The following is a 22,215-nucleotide window of genomic DNA, read 5'->3' on the forward strand; positions in this document are numbered from 1 at the left end:
CTGAAAGTGGGAATTACTTTCTCAGAAGTTTGCCACCTGTAGTTAGTCAGATCCACTGAGAATTTTAATGAAGCATTTTTCACTGTTTTCATTAGTTCCAGAGAACAAATCCATTTATGAAATTTAGGTATTACTCTGGCTCACATCTGTATTGTAAACACCTCACTGAAACACCTTCTGTCAACATCTGCAAATAACATGTTTTGTTGAAAATACTGCACTGAAAAATGATCTCCAGATTTGTTTTTAAGGATATTCTCATCGCCCAGCTGATCGCTGTATTTTTGGAGAAAGTTATAGAAGGGTGCAAAATATTCACATTTTTATAAAGGTTATGATTAAAAATACCACACAACACTTTAAAGATAGCTTTTCTTTTACTGGAATTATGTTTTCAGAAAGTTGTTTTAAAAAATTTTTAAAGGTGGAGGAAAAGTTTGAGTAAAACTGATTTTTAATGACACTTTCAAATTATAGATTAGCTGGAATATTTGATAGCATGCAGCTGCACTGTATTTGTTGCCATTTCAGGCTAACCTGTGGAATGGTTCAGTTTTTAACAAAGTCTTTCTTACTGCATTAAGTAATTGGAAGAGATTTTTGTTGTCTCACTGAATACCAGTTGTATGCTTCACATAAACACCAGCATGTGAGTATCTGTTAACAGTGAACTAACCCTGTAGTTGTCTGTGCTTGCTCCGCTGAGCAGGTTTAAGTAATTTTAAAGAATTGGAGATGGACTGAAGGTGTTTGCCTGGGCTAAGGGGCAGCAGTAGCTGGTCCGCTTGTCGCTGAGCTGCCTTTGAGGAAGTGAGTAATACCGTCTGTGCCTTCCTGCCGTCGTTTCACTGCCTTTATCTGGAGTTACAGGTCTGGCAAAGCTCAGTGGGTTGGTTTCCAGGTTTCTCGTGTGGGGTGTGCAAGTGAGACGCGTTAGGAACCGGAATGCAGAAGCGTGCAGCCAGGATCCCCAGCAAGGGACCTGCATCTGACGACGTTCTGTGGTTTCACCCACCTTCCGCTGGGGCCAGCGCGAGAAAGTTAAACCGCGAACGAACGGACGCCTGGGGGGCGGCTGCGGGGCAAAGGCCTCCTGTCTCCGGGCACGCTGTGGAATTTGGGTTGAGCTGCCCGACACCCGGGCCCCGTCTCCTGCCCGCTCCTCCCTACCCCGCCGACCACCGCCCGGGGCCGTTTAACACCGCCGTCGCTTTGCCGGCTTCACCGCCCCGCGAGCCGCCCAGGGAAAACTCCCGTTCTCCTTGGAAAAACGCTCCCTCCGCGCGACGGTTACGGCGGGGCGGGGCGGGCGGCGGCCGGTGGGGAGAGCCCGTCGGAGGGGGGGAGCCCCGGGCGCCCCTCAGCGAAGGGGGTGAGGCGCCTCCCGTCTCCAAAGCGGGAACGCCGAGCGCGGCTGCGGCGGGAGCGGAGCGCTGCCGGGCTCTCGGCTGGCCGGCAGCCACACAAAGCGCCGCTCTCCCCTCCCTTTGTCTGCGTGGCTTTGTCTCCTCCGTCCCGTCCTCCCCCACCCCGCCCCGCCGCGGGCCGGGACTCCCCGCCTCCGGCCGCGGCGGTCCCCTTTGTGCCACCTGCGCGCCGTGGGAACGGCCGCTCGCCCAATCCCCGGCCGGCCCGGCCAGCCGCTCCGCCGGCGCCGTTTTTCGCGTGGCGCCCGCACAGGTGCACGGGCGGCGCGGAAGGGGCCGGGGAGGCCGGGCGCGCCCCGCAACGCGCCGTCCCCCCGCGGGGACCGTCCCGCCGCCGCCGCCGCCTCCTCCCCTCTCGGCAGCGCGCGGCCTGCGTGTGCGCGAGCGCGGCGCGCCCCTGCCTGCTGACGCTCCGCCCCGGGCGGGAGGGAGCGGGCGGCGCGCGCCGCTCCGCATGGAACGCAGAGCGCGTGGGGGACGGAGGGGAGGGCAGGAGACGGCGCGCGCGCGCGCGAGGGCGGGGCGGGCGGGCGCGCGCGCGCGAGCAGCCCGGCGGGCGGGGCGAGGCGATAACCCTTGCGGAGCTGCCTGGGAGACCCCGGGTTTGGGGCTGCGCCAGCGCGCGCGGCGCCTCCTCCTCTCCCCCCCCCGCCCCCCCCACCCCCCCCGAGCCGAGTGGAAGGGGCTGGGGTTGGTGCCAGCAGCGGCGTGAGCGCTCGAGCGGCCGCCATTTTACGCCAGCTCCAGCACACTGTCCGGACACACCGAGGGAGCGGAGAAGGGGGGCAGCTCCTCAGCACGCCGAGCCGCTAGCCGCGCCCCGAGCCCCTTCGCACGGCGTTTCACCCCCGCAGCGACAGGTCAGGCGCTGGGCGCCGGCGGGCAGGCCGGCGGGCTCGGGCTCGGCGCGGCTCGGAGCGGCGGCGGGAGCCGCCTGCGGAGCGGGGTGGGAGCGGGCCGGGGCAGGGCCGGGGCCGGGCGGTAGAGGGGGTTGAGGCGGCGGAGGGGTGCCGGCGGGCGGGGCGGGAGGCGCACGCTGGGGCCCTGCAGCGCTGTCGGGCCGGGGCCCGGCTGCCAGGCGCTGCGTGATGGGTGGAGGAGCTGGCTGCCTTCGTGGCCGCTGCTGTCGGGCGGGGGGCGGCCGGGCTGGGCCGGTGCCCGCGCACTAGGCCCGGCAGCTGGCCGGCGCGGGGGAGGCGGCGGCGGCCGGGGGGACCCGGGCCGTCCCCGCGCGGGGCGCGTGGCTCTTGCCTCATTGTCCTGCCGGCTCCGCCGCTCCATTCATTGCCCGTGAGGGGCCGGGCCGGGCCGGGCCGGGGGGGAGCCGCTCCGCAGCGGGGCGAGCCGCGACCTCGATGCCCGGCGTGTGCGTGGGGAGGGGGGCGGCTCGCGTCTCGCGTGCCCCCGGTCACGTCGTGAGGCGGTGGGCGGCGGGCAGCGGCGTTTCCCGGCTGGGAGACAGGGCTGGCGGCGGGCCCCTGCATTGTTTCGGGGAGAAGTGTGGCTGGGGGGGGGGTGGCGGCGGCGGGGCCGGGAGGCGCCGCGAGCTCCCGGCCGGGTGGTGAAATCGGGCCCGGGGTGTTGCAACCGCTCTCCAGGGGGAATAGGGGGAGAGGTGGGGAATGGCTGGGGCTTGGGGTGGGGGGGAGCCGCTCCTCCTGCGGGAGTGTGGCGGGGAGGGGGGGGAAGTCGGTCACTGGAGGAAGTTGTAGGACATCTGAACGCGCAGAGCACGTGTTTCCATCGGGCTCATGGCGGCTGCCGCTGCCGCCGCCACCGTGGGTGGGTGCGGACTGGGAAGAGCGCTTTGTTCCTCTCGCTTGCCCGGCCGACACCGGAGTGGAGGCGGGAAGGGATCCCGGCCGCGCCTGAGGCCTGGAGAGGCGGCTCGCTCCGGGGGGCTGCGAGTTTGCGACGGGAGGTGGAGGCAGCAGCGGGTGTCAGTGACGGTATCGCGGTAGCGGCGGCTGCATGTGGCAGGTTTGCTCTTCCTCCCACCCCCGCCATTGGCTTCTTGCTCCATTTCTAACTTGTTCAGAGCCTCTCAGGGAGTGTGTTAGAGAGACGGAGAGAGGGAGGTGAGTCAGAGTGTCTGGCTGGGTTGTGTAAAACCTGCAGTGAAAGCTACCCCACCCCCGCTAGGCAGTGGTGTTAGGGCTTTCCTTTGTGTTAGTGCTTCTTTTGAGGAATTTTGTGCGTCTTCCAAAGTCAGAAAGTAACAGGGAAGTGGTCTGCGATTTTTTTTTTTTTTCCTCGCAAAAATAAGGCAGTCTGTTGCATGTATTGTCACTTGAATTGTTCTACTTGAAGATATTTTTAGCTTAATTATGATGCTTATTGCATTTGAACAGATATCTGGAAACATGGCTACTGAACATGTTAATGGGAATGGTACTGAAGAGCCCATGGATACTTCTGCTGCAGTTACCCATTCTGAGCATTTCCAGACATTGCTTGATGCTGGTTTACCACAGAAAGTTGCTGAAAAACTAGATGAAATTTACGTTGCAGGTAAGATGTAAAACTTGCAAAACCACACTTACAATATTTTATTGGATTCTGCTGTCTTTGGGCTAAAATAGCAACTTTTTGTGGTTTCCAAAAGTATGGGAACTGCAGTCTTACCAAAATCTATGGATGTTTTCCATTCAGTGCTTTAATTTGTCGTAGTATTTTTCAGACAAAAGTCTTGGGCCATGCCACTTGGGGTGGAAAGGAGAAGTATGCAGGTGACCATAGCAACAGCTGGAATAGGCAACAGATGAGTTTTATGAGGAGTAGGTGAAGTGGTCTTTGTGCATCTTTTACAGTAGTTGTAGGTAAATGCAAGTAACTGAAGCCTTGGTGTTCATCTCTTCATCTAAATGATACTTCGTGACATAGTATTTGGGTTCATGGGTGCAAAGGTTATTTATTGTATTGGTTCTCTCAGACATGGTAATAGCTAGCATTTTTTAAGCTTGTTTTTTGGATTGTGGTGGTCGCTTTTAGCGCTGCAGTTTACTTGTCTTTATAGTCTTCTCAAAATGTACTAAGGTACCATTGCTAGGCAAGCATAAGTCAGGTTTTGATAGATCCTTCTGAATTCAGCTTCAGGATATTGAAAATAAACTTGGCCCGTGTAACATCTGGGTTTCACAGAAGTCAAACAAATACATAAATGCAGTAACTGTTACTCTGAATCTTAACTTTTTTTGACACTTTTTTGATTAATAAAAGGTTGAATACACTTCAATGTTTACCTTTAGGAGAACTAAGTGATTTCTCAGGTATAGTAACTTACGTTAATCAGCGATTGATTTAGAGGTCACTGGAACATGTTAGATCTTTCAAATGTGGTTAAACAAAGATTACTGCCCAAATATAATCAGTATTTTTTTTTTTTCTTTAGGGCTAGTTGCACATAGTGATCTAGATGAAAGAGCTATTGAAGCTTTAAAGGAATTTAATGAAGAAGGTGCATTGGCAGTGCTTCAGCAGTTTAAAGACAGTGATCTCTCACATGTTCAGGTAATGTTAAGCAATTTAAAATATAATTGTTGAAGGATAAACTGCTAGTTGACTGACAAGAGGTTTGCTTAAGCCTCTTCAGTGATCCATATATGATACCTAAAACGAGCACCGTGTTAGTTCAAGGTAAAATTAGATTCTGGCTTGTCATGTTTTCAGAACTGCAGGTTAATGTGTCTTTTGCAGAACAAAAGTGCCTTTTTATGTGGAGTCATGAAGACGTACAGGCAGAGGGAAAAACAGGGGACCAAGGTGGCAGATTCTAGCAAAGGACCAGATGAGGCAAAAATTAAGGTATGTGACTAAAAGATAGAAGATAGCAGTCTGTCTGTGGTTTTTCAAAGCTGTCAGGACAGAGACCTTGATTCTTTTGGAACTGTGCTTTTCTTAAAAAGGCTATTTTAGATGATTTGTCATTCTTGAAAGCTGGCACTTGCATTTTTGTCTTACACTTTTTCATTTTCATGAGGAAAGTTAATATACTGTTAATTACTGTAACTGTATATAAGTGAAGAAAACTTGACAGTTTGCATTATGTCTAGTTAAGGCAGTTAAATTATTTCACAGTTAAAAGTTTTCAGAAACTTGTCAGCATGGATCTTGGAGTTGAGAATGCATAACTTCAGCTACTGGTGGTTGTTTATTGGTTACTCTTCTGTTTTTTGTGTGTTTTTTTTTTTTTTCCTTCAGTTCAGGTTTAAAGCAACTCCACCACAGGGAGGAGATACCATATGTGTCTGAAAAACCAGATTGTAATGGATTTAGGATTTAGCCTACTTCTTATGACATAATCAGTATTCTCATAAACTGTACCCCAAACTGTCTTAGTAATGGACACCTTATTTCTTGGACCAAGTCTTCTGCTAGCAATAGACTTCTGTCTCAAGAGTTAGGCACACTGTGGTTTATTTTAAAATTCTGTGATTAGTAACTTTACCAAGGCCTAAGGAAAGGAAAACCACCTAAGCATGCTTAGTTGATGTCTTAAAAAGTGAGAGAATCTTTCATGTTTAACTTTTTATGTGTAAAGTGCAAAATGAATGTGTTATGTATTAATAACTATGTTATAAAATAACTATGTAGCTTGTGAAACTAAGAAATCTTTTTTCTCCTGACTTTGAGGCTGGGATGCCCTTAATTATAATTTCAAAAAAAGTGATACAGTTGTTGTCACTACCATATAAAACGACAACAATAATAGGAGGACTTTGTTAACTAACTTGAAGTAGCATAGCTTTTACTGCTGATGGCTATAGCATTTAAAATAACTTTGCAATTTTCCAGTTGTGAAATTACTAACTCTTGGTTATAATTAGGCTTGTTTAATGTGCTGTTTCTTTGTGCGTAGAGTTGATTTGTCTTCGTACGAAATTATTAAGAAAGGCTAATTTCAGAGGAATTTCTCATATATTTGTGTGCTGAATTTCCTCTTAACATTTTAAATTGGTAGTGTATCTGTAACTGTATGCAGTGATTCTAGCGAGCATCGGTTGTGCTGGGATGCTGTATATGCCCACAAGGAATTTGAGGAGGGGCGAGAGGATAGGAGAGAGGAAGTAGTACTACCACTTTAGTGTCTGGATACCTGAAGCAGTCCGTACAGTGTTCCAGGGGTGTAAGCACTTAAACATGTGTTCTTTAACTTCACACTTATGAGTAATCTCATTAAGTGAAGGGAACTCCTGTGCATAAATGTTTTCAAGATTGGACATGCCAAAACAAGAAGTGGCTCAGACTAAGATCTTTTTAATTAAAGGGAAACTCGCTGTTCTATTACTTGGCTTTTTTTTTTTTTTGTATGAAAATGAAGGAATTGGGAAAACTATATGAATCTCTAATTTTCTAGCAGTGTTTCTTTATCTGATAGTTCTAATAGTTGTTCGGCAAGTTTCTTGTTGAAGTAGTAGCAGTAGGCTTGTTTGCCAGTGGGAGTTTCAAAGCAGTGCAGTTTAAGAGGAATTATAAGCATGTCTCTTTGTGAATTAAGTGCATCTAAACTAGCTCAATTTGTATATGATTTTAAAATTTTAAGTTTCTTACTTGAAGGCACTCTTGGAGAGAACCGGCTACACTCTTGATGTGACTACTGGACAGAGAAAGTATGGTGGACCTCCTCCAGAGTCTGTATATTCAGGACAACAACCTTCTGTTGGTACAGAGGTAAGGAGGAGATGTTTATGTTGATGTATTCTTATTCATTGAAAAGTCTTTTTTTATAAAAAACACTCCGTGTGTCTGTTGTAGATATTTGTGGGCAAGATTCCAAGAGACTTGTTTGAAGATGAACTTGTTCCATTATTTGAGAAAGCTGGCCCTATATGGGATCTCCGCTTAATGATGGATCCACTAACTGGTCTAAATAGAGGATATGCTTTTGTCACTTTTTGTACTAAAGAGGCAGCTCAGGAAGCTGTTAAATTGGTAAGTTTTCTTACTTGGATTATTTTTTTTAAGAATACTCTCTGGCTTATTAGCAGTTGTCCTGATCCTGATGCTAAAGATGAAACTGTCATTGTTAGATCACTTCATAAATGTCCACTAGGTGTTTTTAAATATTTCCACATTGTATATAAATTTTTACTGGCTGTATTAGGGACAGGGGAGGAAAAAAAAAAAAGCTGATGGGCTTCTGTTTGGTCCGGTTAGGTAGGCCTTTATTATTAACAAAAGTTGTATTGGTGATAGTTATTTCTGAGGTGTCTGGTCTGGCTGAGTTTTGGAGAGAAGTGGTGTTTGGGTTGCTGTGGTACAGGGAAAGTGTTGGTCAGGTTGTCTGGGATTCCTGCTTTGCTGGTGCACCAGCAGAGGGCCCCGTGCTGGAAAAATGCCTCTAAAGTCACAGAATTTCATAAGATACTTCGGAGGGGAGATAATCACCGTTGAGTGTTAAGGTCTATTCTGTTTGCTGCAGCTGCCTGGAGAAAGTCATAATCCTGTCAGGTTAAAAAATTTCTTCTGTTTTACGCAGAAGTGTGAAATAGTTTGATAAAAGGAGTAGGTTACTCTTAATAAGCTTTCCAGGTTTTATGCATGAAGGTATCCATCACTAAAAAGAGGAGGGAAGGAAATGCAGCCCTGATCTTTGCGCTGCTCCTTTGTTTTCCAAGTTAAGTTGAATTTGAAGTTTTTGAGCTAGTTACTACTACATTGATATGGCCAAGATCAGTGTGTGGTATGACCCTCGAGAGCGCTAGCTGTACTGATTCTGAGGTGTACTGATACTGTATGAATAGGGTTAAGCTCTCTTCTTTTGTAATAAGGTACATCTTAAACTGTTAAGGTACCCTACTGACATATTAATAATGTAAGTCAGTTGGTAGAGACAAATTAAGCTACAGATGGGAATGTTTTGAAAAAGTACAGAAATGTCTACAAAAGTGAGAACTACAAAAATATCTGGTATATGTTGTTTAGCTTTTTAAATAAGAATGATTGGTGTTCTGTATGCAATCCAAATATGTCGAGGATAAGTGCGTATACCTCTTTGTACTTTCATTGTCAACCTAGCTATTTATATTGTGTGTGAACTCTTAAGAGTTACGCACATGACTTAGCAAAACAGTGAATCAAATCAAATGCGTTATCAGAGGCACCTACCTAGTAAATGAACAGAAAGGAATTTTTCTTCACTTAGCTGGATCTTCCTTAAAGGCAGTACACTCTGAAAAGTCATTCAGGTTGTGTTTCTATAAAAGTAACATCAAATCCTAGCCTCAGTCTTCCACTAAATGATACAAGGGAAGGAGGTACTCAGTGTCCCTTTATAGCTGATCTTTGATATGCAGGGGAAAAAAAGTATTGTGTTCTGTTTTTCAGTTAAATAGCCACTGAGTGTAATAGTTGAAAAGTCTTGCAATTGGGGCAGTTTTTCAGTCTTCATGCTAACTTCTTTGAGGGCAGGATTAGTTTTAAATTGGATTCTGTGGCATTTTTCAGCTTTTGAATGGTTCCAACCATAGTTGTCTGACTAATTTGGTGTATTATGAGTTTCCCAAGTTGTCCAAGAGTGATTTGCAGGGCTACTAGCAAAATATGGCTGTAGAGCTCAGTTGAAAATCGTGGGTCTATCACTTGTATTAGTTACATGTGCATGGGAGAGGCTGCTGAAAAACTTACTAGACATGCTGAACCCTTGGTCCTAGACATTTTACCATCCTAGTATTTTAACAGGTGGTGCTCTTTCTGGTACTACCTGTAATCTTCTGATACATGTACAACTTACTTCCCAGCTCTCTGGACTCCCTGGGATAGGGGTGATTCTGTTATTTCCCATCTTCTTCCCAGAGGCTTCTTTGTCTTCCATTTAGGAGTCTGTGAAGTACAGCAAAAATGAGAATAAAAATCTCTGTGTCGCTTGTAGGCTTCTGAGTAATAAGAGACAGCTATGAGGTTTTGTCAGTACCCAAACTGCAGCAGAGAATAAACTGACCTGTCTTCAGGCTCTTGCAGTTGGTGTAACATATTTTGCACATAATTTGTATTTGTGTGGATATTGTATCATCCACAGTTGCTGTAACAACTTAATGTAAAACTTAACTAAAGTTTTTTGATAAACTTAATGTTGACTTACCCTGTTCATTAACAAGAAGAAATCTTGTGGTTTAAAGGTTCAAGCCTTGATTTTGTTTATGCATATGCATTTTAAAGCCACTTAAGAAAGGGAAGAAATCCCTAAATTCTGTTTGAAATACCTCTGCGGCTGTGCTTGAGACAAAAATGGAGTGATGCTATGGCCTGATATTGAGCAGACTTACAGATATGAACAGTAGTTAATTTTATGTCCAGTACTTAATCCAGCATGGTTGATCTTCGCTGGTTAAAAAGAAGTGACATGTCGAATGTTCACACAATCACTATCAGAAGTCTGATATTTTTTTTTTTTTAACCTCAGGCATTTTTTTCACTGTTAACATGTTTGTGTTTACCTTCTGTTTTATACTGTTTAAGAATTACAACTCCAGTTGTGTTCTTTTCCACACCTGTTCATATGAAATTGTTAGATTTCAGTTTTTCCAAAGATTTCTGAGTGATTAAGGTTACCATAGACACGTACAGGGTAAATACTTGTGAGGTGAAGCTTGTAGGAAAGCATGCTGAAAACTATAGTAGCTTACAGTGTATTTTTGACTAGAGCAAGTGTAAACTTGATCAAAGTGCCGGTACAGGTGAGTTATGCAAATATGCCCCTTAAGCATTTTGCCAGCTATGCGTAGCAGTACAGCTTACTATTTGATGCTGTAAATAAACTAAAATCGCTGGTGAAAGTTTTAAGTGGATAAAATGACAAGACAGACCTTATGCATACTTCAGCCTCTTTGTGAGTAGGTTCCTACAGAACTTGGCAAAAAAAAAAATCTATGTTATAATGTCTAGAGGGTAGTAATACCTCTGTTACTAACTTCGGGCATTGATTCAGCGGTGACAGGAGGGGGAAGCAGTATGCTGACATAGCTAATTTGGTAGCCTGACTGTTTTGGCACTTTACCCAGATCATGATTTGGGCCTGTTCATGTCTAATCTAAGTTTACAGATGGTATGCAAACTATTTACCTAAAAGCCACTAACTTTCTATTCAAGAATTTTCTCTTGTGTTAAGAGAAACATAAAATGAAAAGTAATAGTTAATGTATTGTAGTATGAAAAAGCTGCTAGAAACTACCGTCAATGTGGAATTGCAATATGGTATAATGTTTTAATTTTTTTTAAGTTATGAAATATTACTTGGTTGCCATGAGTTGTATGCGAGGCTCTTTTTGGATTAAATGTGTAGCCAAACTTTGGTTTTAGACTAACAGGAACAGTTGGATAATATCTTCTATTATCCATACAGAATAGAATATGTCAGTTGGAAGGGACCTACAACGATCCTCTAGTCCAGCTGTCTCACCACTTCAGGGCTGACCAAAAGTTAAAGTGTTATTATTAACGGCATTGTCCAAATGGCTCTTTTAAACACTGACAGGCTTGGGGCATTGACCACCTCTCTAGGAAGCCTGTTTCAGTGTTTGACCACCCTCTCTGTAAAAAAATGCTTCCTAATATAAAGAGATGTTTCCTAATGTGCACTTCAGTTAATGAAGAATTAGTTTGTGTCTTGTTTCCAGACTAATAAACTACCAGCTGCTTTAAAGGTGTTTCTTTAAAGGATTTTCTTTGAGCTACTGTATTCTTAGCTCTTCATTAATGTGTATAAATCTGTTTATTAGTGATCATAATAACATATATAGTCTTCCTATGCAGCTGTTTCCTACTTTAAAATCAACTATTCCTGTCACGTGGGCAACAGATATGGAGAGAGAAGTCTTTTACTGTGTCCTAATATGTTTTGAGACATAATTGGGAAGATGCCACTCGAGATCCTTTTCACATGTACAGTTCTCCTTTTAGCTCACTTCTGTTGCAGTTACCTAGCTCTAAAAATTTTCAGTGATGTAGTTTTTGTTTGCACAAGATAAATACAAATTAAAAAAAATAAACATCTTCACTCTGATTTTAGTTCACAAAGTAAAAAGGGGTGTGGGAGAACTTGCTTATGCTGGAAGGTTTACTACTAAACACAAAATAACTCATAGAATAAATAGCTAGATTAAATTTTAAAAAGCTATCCTGCTACTTGTCAATAAGATGTTGACCACAAAATACATTTCCTAGCTAAAGAACTGTCTGTTGCAGGGCTTCCAGTTGGAAAGGGGTTGATGTACCACCAGTTGACCTCCCTTCTGCTTATTTGGATGATGCATGCCTGTGTCTGCATCTCAGTGAAAGGCATTTTTTGTCAACAGATGTCTACAGTAATACTTTTTTTTTTTTTCCTTAAACTGCCGACTTGTTCAGGGTGTCTTCTAAACAATCTGTTATGGGAGAAGCATTTGAACAGAAGTTTTAGGATTTCAAGTCAGTAGAAAGTTGTTCTTGCTGTTTACTATCTTTACATGTGTAATCTATGTGCTTTGGAAAGTATTTGCCAATTGCTCTTGCACATTTTGTGGAGAAGACCTGATCACAGCTTGCTCTCTTCCTAACTGTAAAACTTCAGAAGGGAATCTGACTTTAATTGTAACTCCTGTTTTGTATTATACACAAATTAAGAATTCATAGATGCAGTCTATAGAGGAACTTTCATTTTTTTTTCTGCACTGTTGTGAAGGGAGAAGCCTTGACCTTGATGACTTTTGGACATAAGATGTACATTTCATGGTTCCACACAAAAAAGTCTCTAAAGAAACATGTATTAAGAAAGAGACTTGAACAAGAAGGGAAGAATGATTGTTGGCTGAAGTTGTGGAGCTATCTTAGAGAACATGGGTATACTTCAGAACAGTTGAATGTGCATTGTAAGAATGTGTTAAGCTCCAAATTTAATATATTGCTCAGTGCTGTGTTTGCAAAAGTAAAATACTTGATATGCTGCTGTTGGAGGGGAGTGAAAATTATCTGTAATTGATGATTGGCCAATTATTTTTCTTTCAGTACAACAACCATGAAATTCGTTCTGGAAAACACATTGGTGTATGCATCTCTGTTGCCAATAATAGGCTTTTTGTTGGTTCTATTCCTAAGAGTAAAACCAAGGAGCAAATTGTCGAAGAATTTAGCAAAGTAACAGGTGAGTCAATAACTATGCTTCGTAGAGCTGGAAAGATGTCAGACATGATCAGTGATGAACTCTCTTCACCATCTTTTGGCTTATGGTTGCATGATGATGAATCCAAATGAAGACCACTTAGCATTTGTCCTGACTTCTAGGTGTTTTGTGTGTGTTTTTTTTTTTTTTTTTCTTCTTTTAAGCTGTTGTGCTGGGGACTGAAATAGTTGTGATTAGACTAGATGTGTGGTTCCAAGTTTTACCCAGAGAATAAGTGTGTAATGTTTTAAAAAGCCATTCAAAAGAAATAGATGGTTTAATTACTTCAATACTAATGGGTGTTTTAAAACTTTTCAAGGCAAAACTGAAACAGGTTGGAGAACATAGTTCTGTGCTTCAGAATTCTTACTGATTTGATAAGGATCTCTTTGATAACAGCGTATAAACTGGTAAAGGTAACATCTGATGGCTTTCTCTGTTACTGAACAACACACCTCAGATTCCTTGGAGGAACACTGAAACTTCTTAGATATCTTAAGATTATGCATGCTTGATCTCTTGTTGTTTCAACATCCATGGAAAAAACACATGCTGATCTTAGGGGTTTGAGAGGAGAACCGACAAAGCATAACTTTTGACTTCCCTTACGTCTTCTCCATTCAGTTAGAGGGAAGGTACTCTTCCAGAGCTACTAAGCTTTCTTCACTTGATAAAAATGGAACCTAAGTTGGCATAGTCTAATGTCTGTCTTGAAAATGTCAGTCTTGAAAGTAAGGAAGCTTTATTGTGTACGTGGTCTCAAAAGTCTAGTGTGTTCATGCTTTTTTGGAATCGCTTGTCAGATGCATACTTACCAGAAAGATAGTTCCTATTTTATAATACAAATTTGTGGATTGAAGCCATAACAAGTACATATTTTGCTTAATTTCAGAGGGACTTACAGATGTCATATTGTATCATCAGCCTGACGACAAGAAAAAGAACCGGGGTTTTTGTTTCCTTGAATATGAAGATCACAAAACTGCTGCTCAGGCCAGACGTAGGTTAATGAGCGGCAAAGTGAAAGTCTGGGGAAATGTTGTTACAGTTGAATGGGCTGACCCTATAGAAGACCCAGATCCTGAAGTCATGGCAAAGGTAATAAAGCTATAGGGGAACCATAATGTGTTTAAAGTGCCTTGTTCCAAAGTAAGTACTCCCTGACATTAGCCTAAGTTAAATAACAGCTTTCAGCCTTCTTGACAGAGGTGTTGTAGGTGAGATGATAAAAATGTGAATACACTCTAGAATTGATGTGAATCTAAAAGATATTACTTTGTGCTCCCAGGGCTGAATGTTGAACATAATTCTTGCCAAAATGACATGTAGGGCTGATACACATAACTTCTTATTTGGAAGTGGTGGTGATGACTCCAAAAGTTAAAATGGGTTTGTAGCTTAATATTTAGAGGGACAGAAATCTACATACGCTCACAGAACAACCCTTAATTCTTTTTAACCCTGCAGCTTTGTATATCACTTCAGAATTGGAACATGTCAGTAAGATGCACAAACGTATTTTCAAAGTTGCCTTTAGCAGTTACTTCCAAGGAGTTAGACAATTGTTTTATATTTGGAACTCTGTATCTTTATTTTTAATTTGGGGGGAGTTAATTCCTTAAAATACTAAAACTAGTAATTTCGATTTTGAACATTTCAGTGAAACTGAAGTCTGGACTGTTTTGAAGTATATTGTAGCAGTTGTTTTATGTATGTGTGTGATACTTTGCCAGAAACAAATTATCTGATTTTTGTTTTTCCCCCATCAGATAATGCCCAACCCTGTCTTCTTCAGTTATGTTGTGTAGCCGAGTTGTTTAATAGAACCTTCTAGCTAGCCCATATCCTTATCTCTTTCTCTTTGCTTGCTTTTTGTCTGTGCTTTTACTCTCATCTGAGACACGTCACTTGCTGGAGTCCTACTTTGGTGGACCTAGTAAGATAGCTTGACTGGGATGTCCTCTTTGGTGAGCCATAAGGGAAAAGGGTTGGGGTGGGGGCTCATTTTAGGGAAAAAGCCTCTTTTGTAATACAGGTATTACAGAAGCTTGTGGACTACCCTGTCTGCAGACTTCTGTTTTTCTTGCCCAGCATCATAGACTAGCAGCAGCAGGGAAGAGTCTTGTAGGCAAAATTTGTTGAAGATGGCACTTCCTAAATATGGCAGCCTACCTATCTGTTCAGCTTCTTGGCTCAAAAGAGAAGATACCTAATCCAGCAAACTGTTAAAATAAATGATCAGGAACTTCTGCTGACATGACTGAAGAGATGAGCAGGAAGTGATAGGGGACATAATCAGGTACCTTTCCTAAGTAAGTTTACAGATCTGGGGAGTGAAAGGCTAAAGAAATAAAAGCTTGGTAGTGGTTTGCCCCATTTAATACAGTTTTTTTGTGTATGTTAATGCCTTGTTTTATATTTGAAATGGGACATGAAAAGGGAGGAAACGTAAATATGGAAAACATGCAGAAAATCGACTTGTATACTTGTAGTGCCATATGCTGAAGATGGGACATGGAGCTTGGGTTGAAGACATATGGCAAAGTGAGCCTGTGAATGAGAATACTGAAAAGGTAGAGAACATCTAGTTTGCGTCTGAAGGCGGAAGTTGAGACAAGCATTGGTGTGTGACCTTTCTCGCTGGCTGCGTCCCTTAGTTTATTCTTGCAACTAGCAGAGTCTCTACTCCAGTGTTTCCTGCCCGCTTACTGTATGTTTGGAGAAACTCTGACCACATCTGGCACTTCTGGAAGTGTTAGGTGTACTTTCTGTTGTTTATTCCTGTCTTTCTCCTAAGAGAAAGAGCAGCTGAGCTGCTACTGTAGTCAATAATCTCCCAGATGCGAGCTGTAGGTTGGCTGACATTGCTTCTGAGCACTGTCAGTTGGGAGCAAAGGGAGAGCTATTGACCCTTGTCTTAAACATTCCTGGGGTAGAAGGCTCTGGAGGAAACACCATGAGTAGGAGGAGTAAGTTGTTTTTATCAGAATAATCATCTCATTGGTGGTTTTCTTGTCAAGACTGCTAGAAAAGCAAGTCTGTAATAGTAAACTATGAGGAAGACAAATTTGCCTTTGTAGCCAGGTGAACAGCATTGTTCTAAATACCTCTCAGAAGCAGCATGTCACTTCATCAATATGTGGACAGCTACTAATTTAAATTAGTGAAATGTTTGTTTGAGCCTTTTTCCTCCAGACTTTTGCTTAAATGCTGTGGAGAGTATTGTATGGAAGCATGCTAAAAATTTAAATGGGCTGCTACCTTAAATATGAAGTACCTTGAGCGTGACGAGGTAGAAAGCTGGATTCTGAAGCTAGACATATGTGCTATGGGAGATAAGTGCTTGTGCTGACAGATCAGGGTATAACTGATTAAGTAATAGATTTCTGGTCCGAAGTAAACTTTTTACCGACTTCCAGTAGCTGTGTTGATAGCGTCACTTCTCCTCAGTGTTAGTTTGATGCCTCTTACACCTGTAGTGCAGATAAATTTCTAAATGTTTTACTTGATTTCTGTAGCATGACTGAGGCTACAGAGGATGTTCTGGAGTGGCAGGTTAAGCAGCTAAATAAAGTCTTATGCTGTGGCTGCCTGGTAGATTACGGGACAGGAGACGGGGCTAGTAACCCTTGGAGAACATGGTAATGAAGTCTGAAGTGTTTCTGCTATAGGTAAGAGGAGGAAAAGGAGCAGATCCCAGAAGTTACGGGGGTAGTCTAATCTTAAACAGTTTTAAAAGTGAGTTCTGCCTTTATGAGAAAATGCTGCTGCTGGGTATATTGCTTGTTAGGTGTGTAATTTATGGATCCTTGGTGTTATAATCTGTGAGCCTTCATGAAGAGGACTTCCTTTTTTTTTTTTTTTTTTTTACTCCCTGTTAGATAGCTTAAATGAAGTAAAAATGGGCTCGTCTTCTCCCAACTTATGCTTTGACATATTCTTTGACTGGTTCAGCTATGCTTTTAACCTGTAATGTGACCAAAGATGTTAAAAAATGTCAGCTGTTAGAGATTAATGGATTTGTGTACACGGGAGAAAAAAAATCAAATTACTTGCTTTTTACTACTTCAAAAATGTTGTGTTAGTGTATCTTATAACAAAAAAGTGGTGATTTTTGAGGTTTTAATCATGACTGATGCAGTGCGAAGGCTACCTAGGGTTCCTCATTCGATTCTAGTTTTCGTCCTTTTGTAAAGTGCAGGTATAAGGGACATTTGTTTGAAAGTTACTGTTTTTTAAAAACACTGATTACATCACAAAACTTCCTGTAATTCGTTTTCATGAAATAAGATTAAGATAGCAATTAGGACAGTTTACTAAAAATGATTATTACATTGGGTTACAAGAAATAAAGGTTGCTTTTGCCATCAAGACATGTAGGAGAAGCTTAACACAGGATAAGAAGCAGCTTTCCCTGTGGAACTGGTTATGACACTCATCTCCTGAGAATCAGCAAGAGTAACTATTGCAAAAGACTAGAGTTGACAGACTGAGTCAGATTTAGGATCTGTAGTATCCCTTCTTCCAAACTCTGCATCCCATCCTAGTTTAGCTAGTTAGTGAGACAAAGATTTATGGAAGTCTGTTCTGTTTATTTGTAACTTAATTACATAGTAATTCTTATAAAAAAAGGTGTCTGGGTTTATTGCATTCCTCTATGTGGCGGGAGTAGAGATCAGAGCTCTGCTTCAAAAACTGAAGCATGCTTGTTCTTGCTTTGGTCCCTTCACACCCTGTGTTATTTGTGTTGACCTTCAGGGTTAGGAGCAAGAAGTCATTGTTGCCATGTACAGTATTCACTTCTTGTCATCAGCTAGTTTGAAACCACTAGTAGCAGAAGGGATGTGAATAGAAGTTGCAGGTCTTTGCAGCTGAAGTGCAGCTGCATTGTAGGAAGATAAGACCGGGCATTCTTTGGCAGTAGGAGGTGACTGGGCTGTCAGAGCGTGGTGGCAGCATATGGAAGAGACTCCCCGGCAAGTCAGAGACACTTGTAAATTGCAAGAACTCACAGATGACGTGTAAGCATGCTAACGTACAGTCACTTAGTGCAACCTCAGTGTGGATACAAGGATGAGTCTTTGAATACTAACAGGTCACTAATATATGTGATTCCTGGTGTCTGGTGTATGTTGTCTGCTCTATTAAATAAGAGTCTAGTTGAAGCCTTTGTCAGACTGCTCTGTATTTTCTTTTATCATAAGCAGTTGGTGGTTGATGAAACTTTATATTGATGATTTAGTCACTGTCAGGCACTTTACAGGGTGTATATATACTTTATACTTTTTTTTTGTATATATACTTTACTATATCAATAGTTGAAAGATAACCAGCCTTTCTGATCTTGTAAGTCACATAGCAGTCTTTGAGTAGCTTAAGAGCCATATTGCATGCTTCAGAGAGCTGGGGGAGGGAATAGACTTTCAGACTTATTTGGAGGTGGTTGTTCATCAAGGGAAGGATGCAGTTTGACTTGTGAGAAAGTCCAAGAGTGACTTGGCAGTGTCAGCCTTAGTATCCCCTTCTGTCTGCATTCTCTCTTCTAGCTGTGGCTTCAGGTCACCGAACATTCCTCAGTCAGGCACTGTCCTGATGCTACGTGTTTGGTGTAGCTGTAGCATGGGAGCTACAAGTTAAGCAGCTTGAGAGCTGCAGGCCTGTCACCTCTGACCTAGATATTATAGTGATGAGTGTTCTGCAAATACCTGAGCAAAAACCTGTCTAAACAATGAAATGTTTTGATAAGTTAATTGTTTTGTGTGTAACCAAGCCTGGTTGCTTTTTTAAAGTTTGAAAGTGTTCTGAGTTGAAAATTACTGCTGCTAGGATTCTTTTGACACAAACTGGTTTGACTTTCAGGGTACTAATACTTACATAATCATGTTTGAAAACAGATTTAATATTTCCATCGGTCAGGGAATTTTGGAGCTAACTCATGCTGTGTGATATAAAATATATTCATGTATATGTGTGTAAAATGCTGTACATAAAAATGTAACTATGTTTTCAGTATTGCCAATAGCTGTGACTTGAAAAACTTCATTTTGAGTTTTGGAAGTGGATATTTCTAAGGATTTTTTTTTATTTTTTTTTTTTAGGTAAAAGTTTTGTTTGTACGCAATCTTGCCAATACTGTAACAGAGGAAATACTAGAAAAGGCCTTCAGTCAATTTGGAAAGCTAGAGCGAGTGAAGAAGCTAAAAGACTATGCTTTCATTCATTTTGATGAACGGGATGGTGCTGTAAAGGTAAGTAAAGAGGACTGTAACTCTGTGTGTGTCTAAGTCGTGACTAAACATAATGTTTAGAAGCTGTATACTACTTTTAACTTGAGAAAAAGCTCTCTGGAGAAAGGGTAACACATTGTCACTGATAACTTTGTCCTCTCTGGGTGTCTCCTAGGAAGATGAAGTTGCTAGCTTGAAAAGTGGATCTTAGATGCCCCTATCCTAAGTAATTCTGCTGATGAGTATCTAAGATAATCATATGTGTTAAGATTTGAAACTGAAGTGCCAGCAGTTGAATGACTTCTCACCAAACTATTGTTAGAATCTAAAGCAATTTCTCTAGGGCAAGTGATAAAAACTTAGGTAATCTTTTTATTTTCCAGGAACGGAATGACTTCCTTTTTATGGTGTGGAATAAGCACCTTCTTCTTCTTGATGAGAGGTGCTGGACTATTGAGTAATTGTCATTCCTGGATATTGCTAGCCTGGTCTTGGTGTTTTTTTCTCCTGTCATCTGTTGTTAGGAAGGGAAAGTATAATTCCTGTCCTGCCTATAGTGTATCTATTTTTTATGTTCTGTGGGAGGATTCAGGTTTTCTTACTCATCCAGATGCCTTAAAGCAGATGCTTAGGAAGGTGATGGAAAGAGTCTTTTCATAGGATATGAAAGGCTTAGCTATGTAGAGTCCCTAAAAGTGGTAGAATCTTTAGGATTCCCCTGCTTGTATTTAACTTGTAGCAATTACTGGGACCCAGGGGAAGAGAGAGAGAGAGTGAGTGTGTGTTGGTGGGTTTTTTTGGTGGGGTTTTTTTTTGGTGGTGATTAGTGGTCAGAATGAGACTGTTAAATTCTAATTTTTGGCTTCTGGCTTAAAGAGAAAGTTACATTTATTACAAGTAAAAGAATAAAAACATATACTGATTTCTAGCTTTAGTAGTGTTTGCGTGTGTGCTGACATTAAGAAATTTATTCCTGTATTGCAAAATCTGTACTTTCAGAGGACAGTTCCGTCACTTCATTAATTGAAACAGCTTGCAAAGATTGAAGCCTATTTACAGTTTTGAGTGGAAGATTTCTAAACTGATACATGCAGTCCTGGGTTTGAGAGCCAAGTTAAGAGGAAATGCGTAACTCTGGAACCCATGATACTATGCTGTATGATTATTTTAAAAAATTTTTCAACTTTATGTTGTTATTTTAGCTCTGGATAACAAATTTTAAAATGCATACTCTAAAAGATAGAATAAAATTAATAACTTGAGATATGCTTAGAAGTATATTTAAAGTCTGGTTAATTCCTTCAGGCAATGGAAGAAATGAATGGCAAAGATTTAGAGGGAGAAAACATTGAAATTGTTTTTGCTAAGCCACCAGATCAAAAAAGGAAAGAACGGAAAGCTCAGAGACAAGCGGCTAAAAATCAGATGTAAGTGTAAATGCATGCACATATGTTGTATTACTTCTGAAAGACATGTATGCTCCTACAGAATTAGAACTTCTGGGTATTTTAGTAGGTATACTGTAGTGTGTATACAGGTTGGCTTCTCTGAAAATGTTGGATTCATTTAAGTTGTTTGTATTTTACTTAAGATCCTAGTAGTGGCATTGGTGAGAATTCTCAGATACTGCTTTGCTCTGCTCATTGACTGTGAGAGCATCAGAGGAAATGTTTGAAGGTCATGAATACACATTTCTCACTTTTTATTCTAAACTTTCATGTACTTCTGCACTGATATGTCATGTGGATGAACTTAGCAACATGTGCTTCTCCCAGGGGACTTAGCAGTACTGATACAGCCCCTCCATTTAGTAAAGTACCCACTAAAACGAGGATCCTGACATTCTTTTTTGCCACTTCCAGAAGATAGATCTTCTCATGAAGCTTATAAACTCATACAGTGATTGTGCACTAATAAATGCTGAACATGGCAAAAAAAAAAAAAAAAGGCGGCATTTCTTGCTAGTACGTTCTCTTAATGTTCTCATGTGTTTTTCTTCTTGGATATCTTGTAGCTTTCCTAATCATCTTCCCTCCCCCACCTTATTTCCAAAAATAACTTCTGCTAGTGCTGCTGTGCAGCATCCAAGAAGATGGAATAGTGAGGTTACCAGATTAATACAGATCTCCAGATGGTGACCTACTGTACATGTGGAATTGGTTAAGTTTGCCCTGCTTATAGTTCTCGTAACTTTCTTGGCCCTTTTGTTCTTCCTTGGGCATCTGGTGTTACTGTAAGAAGTGGATTTCTTCTTTTTTGTTTTGCTTCTCTTCCATGTCAGGCAGGCCTTTTCTGTTCTGCTTAAATCTTTTGGTGATACAACTTTCTTTCTGTATATTCTGTACCTTGGCAATACCACCATAAATACCTGTTTGTTTAATTAAAATATAAAATGCTGTTGAAAGTTGCACGCTTTGCCTCTCAATACGCAGTTGTCTGCATGGTTGTGCTCTCTCTGGTTGGAGATGTGCTTTCTCTCATTGAATTTGAGTAATATCAAAAAACCATTCTCATACTGCAGTATACAAGCAGTTTTGCAAGCTTGGTATTCAAGATCTAATAATGGCCCGTTTCCAGTGATGAAAAGGAAGATTTTCATAAAATGCACTTGATCAGTTATAATGCTGTGTGATTTCTGCCCCCCCCCCCGCCCCCCCAACTGTTCTCTACAGATTATCTGAGACCCAGATTTATTACTTCTGGATAGCATGCATGTATTTATAACACTGGAAGTCTTCTGGCATGTGTCACCTCTAATATTAATATGCTGTATGTTATCTGCATCCCTGCCCCTTCTATTGTTTAAGGTGTGCATGTCTCATTTTGTGGAGGTAGGTAAAGTAGGGCTGCCTCTCTTGTTCCTCTAGTCAGAGGTACAGTAATGCCACTTGTTCAGTAGTTCTTTCTGGTTCTTTCCTTTGGTAATTCTTCATGTTCCTTTACTTTTCTGAACTGTTAAGGCAGTAGGAAATCAGCTTGTTTCATTACACTCTAGGCATTTTTGAGTTTTGAATATACTGTTTATTAGTGAACTTCAAGAGCTCTTAATTTTTTTAGGATTACAAAAAATGAGGGAATAGAAGGATATGTTTGTTCTTAAGTCTGTATCCTAGTTATTTGGGAAGTTTAGAGTGACATCTTAAGATCTCAGAGACAATTTGTAGTTTGTGCTTCTTTAGTTTTCTGGAAACTTGATTTGTACATTAATATAGTTAGTGATCTTACCTGCTTGCATATAAGTGACTATTTAATCAGTAAGAAGCATTTTACATACTCCCTTGGTTGTTTGAAACCCCTCGTGGCTATCAGGAGTAGAATTCTTAATCTGTTTCAGTTCTTCACTCTAACACATCTGAGTTCTGTTAGCCTTGTAAAACTGTATGTGAGGAAAAGACCAAACCTGAATATATAGATAAAAGGGCAAAGT

General features: G+C 41.9%; 1 protein-coding gene across 17 annotated transcripts in view; it reads left to right on the top strand.

Annotated features, from left to right (window-relative positions):
- Nucleotides 1–2,106: 2,106 nt before the first annotated feature.
- SYNCRIP (synaptotagmin binding cytoplasmic RNA interacting protein) overlaps nt 2,107–22,215 on the top strand; it is a 39,752-nt gene continuing 19,643 nt past the window's right edge. For 16 of the 17 annotated variants that reach the window (XR_012622609.1, XR_012622608.1, XR_012622614.1 and 13 more), the window contains exons 1-10: nt 2,154–2,287; nt 3,779–3,938; nt 4,819–4,937; nt 5,124–5,231; nt 6,984–7,097; nt 7,182–7,358; nt 12,408–12,543; nt 13,454–13,659; nt 18,660–18,809; nt 20,094–20,215. Coding sequence is in view for 5 of the 17 variants with exons in the window: in XM_074819617.1 (XP_074675718.1) it covers nt 3,791–3,938; nt 4,819–4,937; nt 5,124–5,231; nt 6,984–7,097; nt 7,182–7,358; nt 12,408–12,543; nt 13,454–13,659; nt 18,660–18,809; nt 20,094–20,215 (1,280 nt within the window). In the remaining 12 variants the exon portion in view is untranslated. Of the gene's footprint in view, nt 2,288–3,778; nt 3,939–4,818; nt 4,938–5,123; nt 5,232–6,983; nt 7,098–7,181; nt 7,359–12,407; nt 12,544–13,453; nt 13,660–18,659; nt 18,810–20,093; nt 20,216–22,215 lie in introns of all 17 variants that reach the window. The other variant, XM_074819622.1, reaches the window with a different exon arrangement.

Source organism: Strix aluco, chromosome 3, assembly GCF_031877795.1.
Source record: "Strix aluco isolate bStrAlu1 chromosome 3, bStrAlu1.hap1, whole genome shotgun sequence".
Classification (NCBI taxonomy): domain Eukaryota; kingdom Metazoa; phylum Chordata; class Aves; order Strigiformes; family Strigidae; genus Strix; species Strix aluco.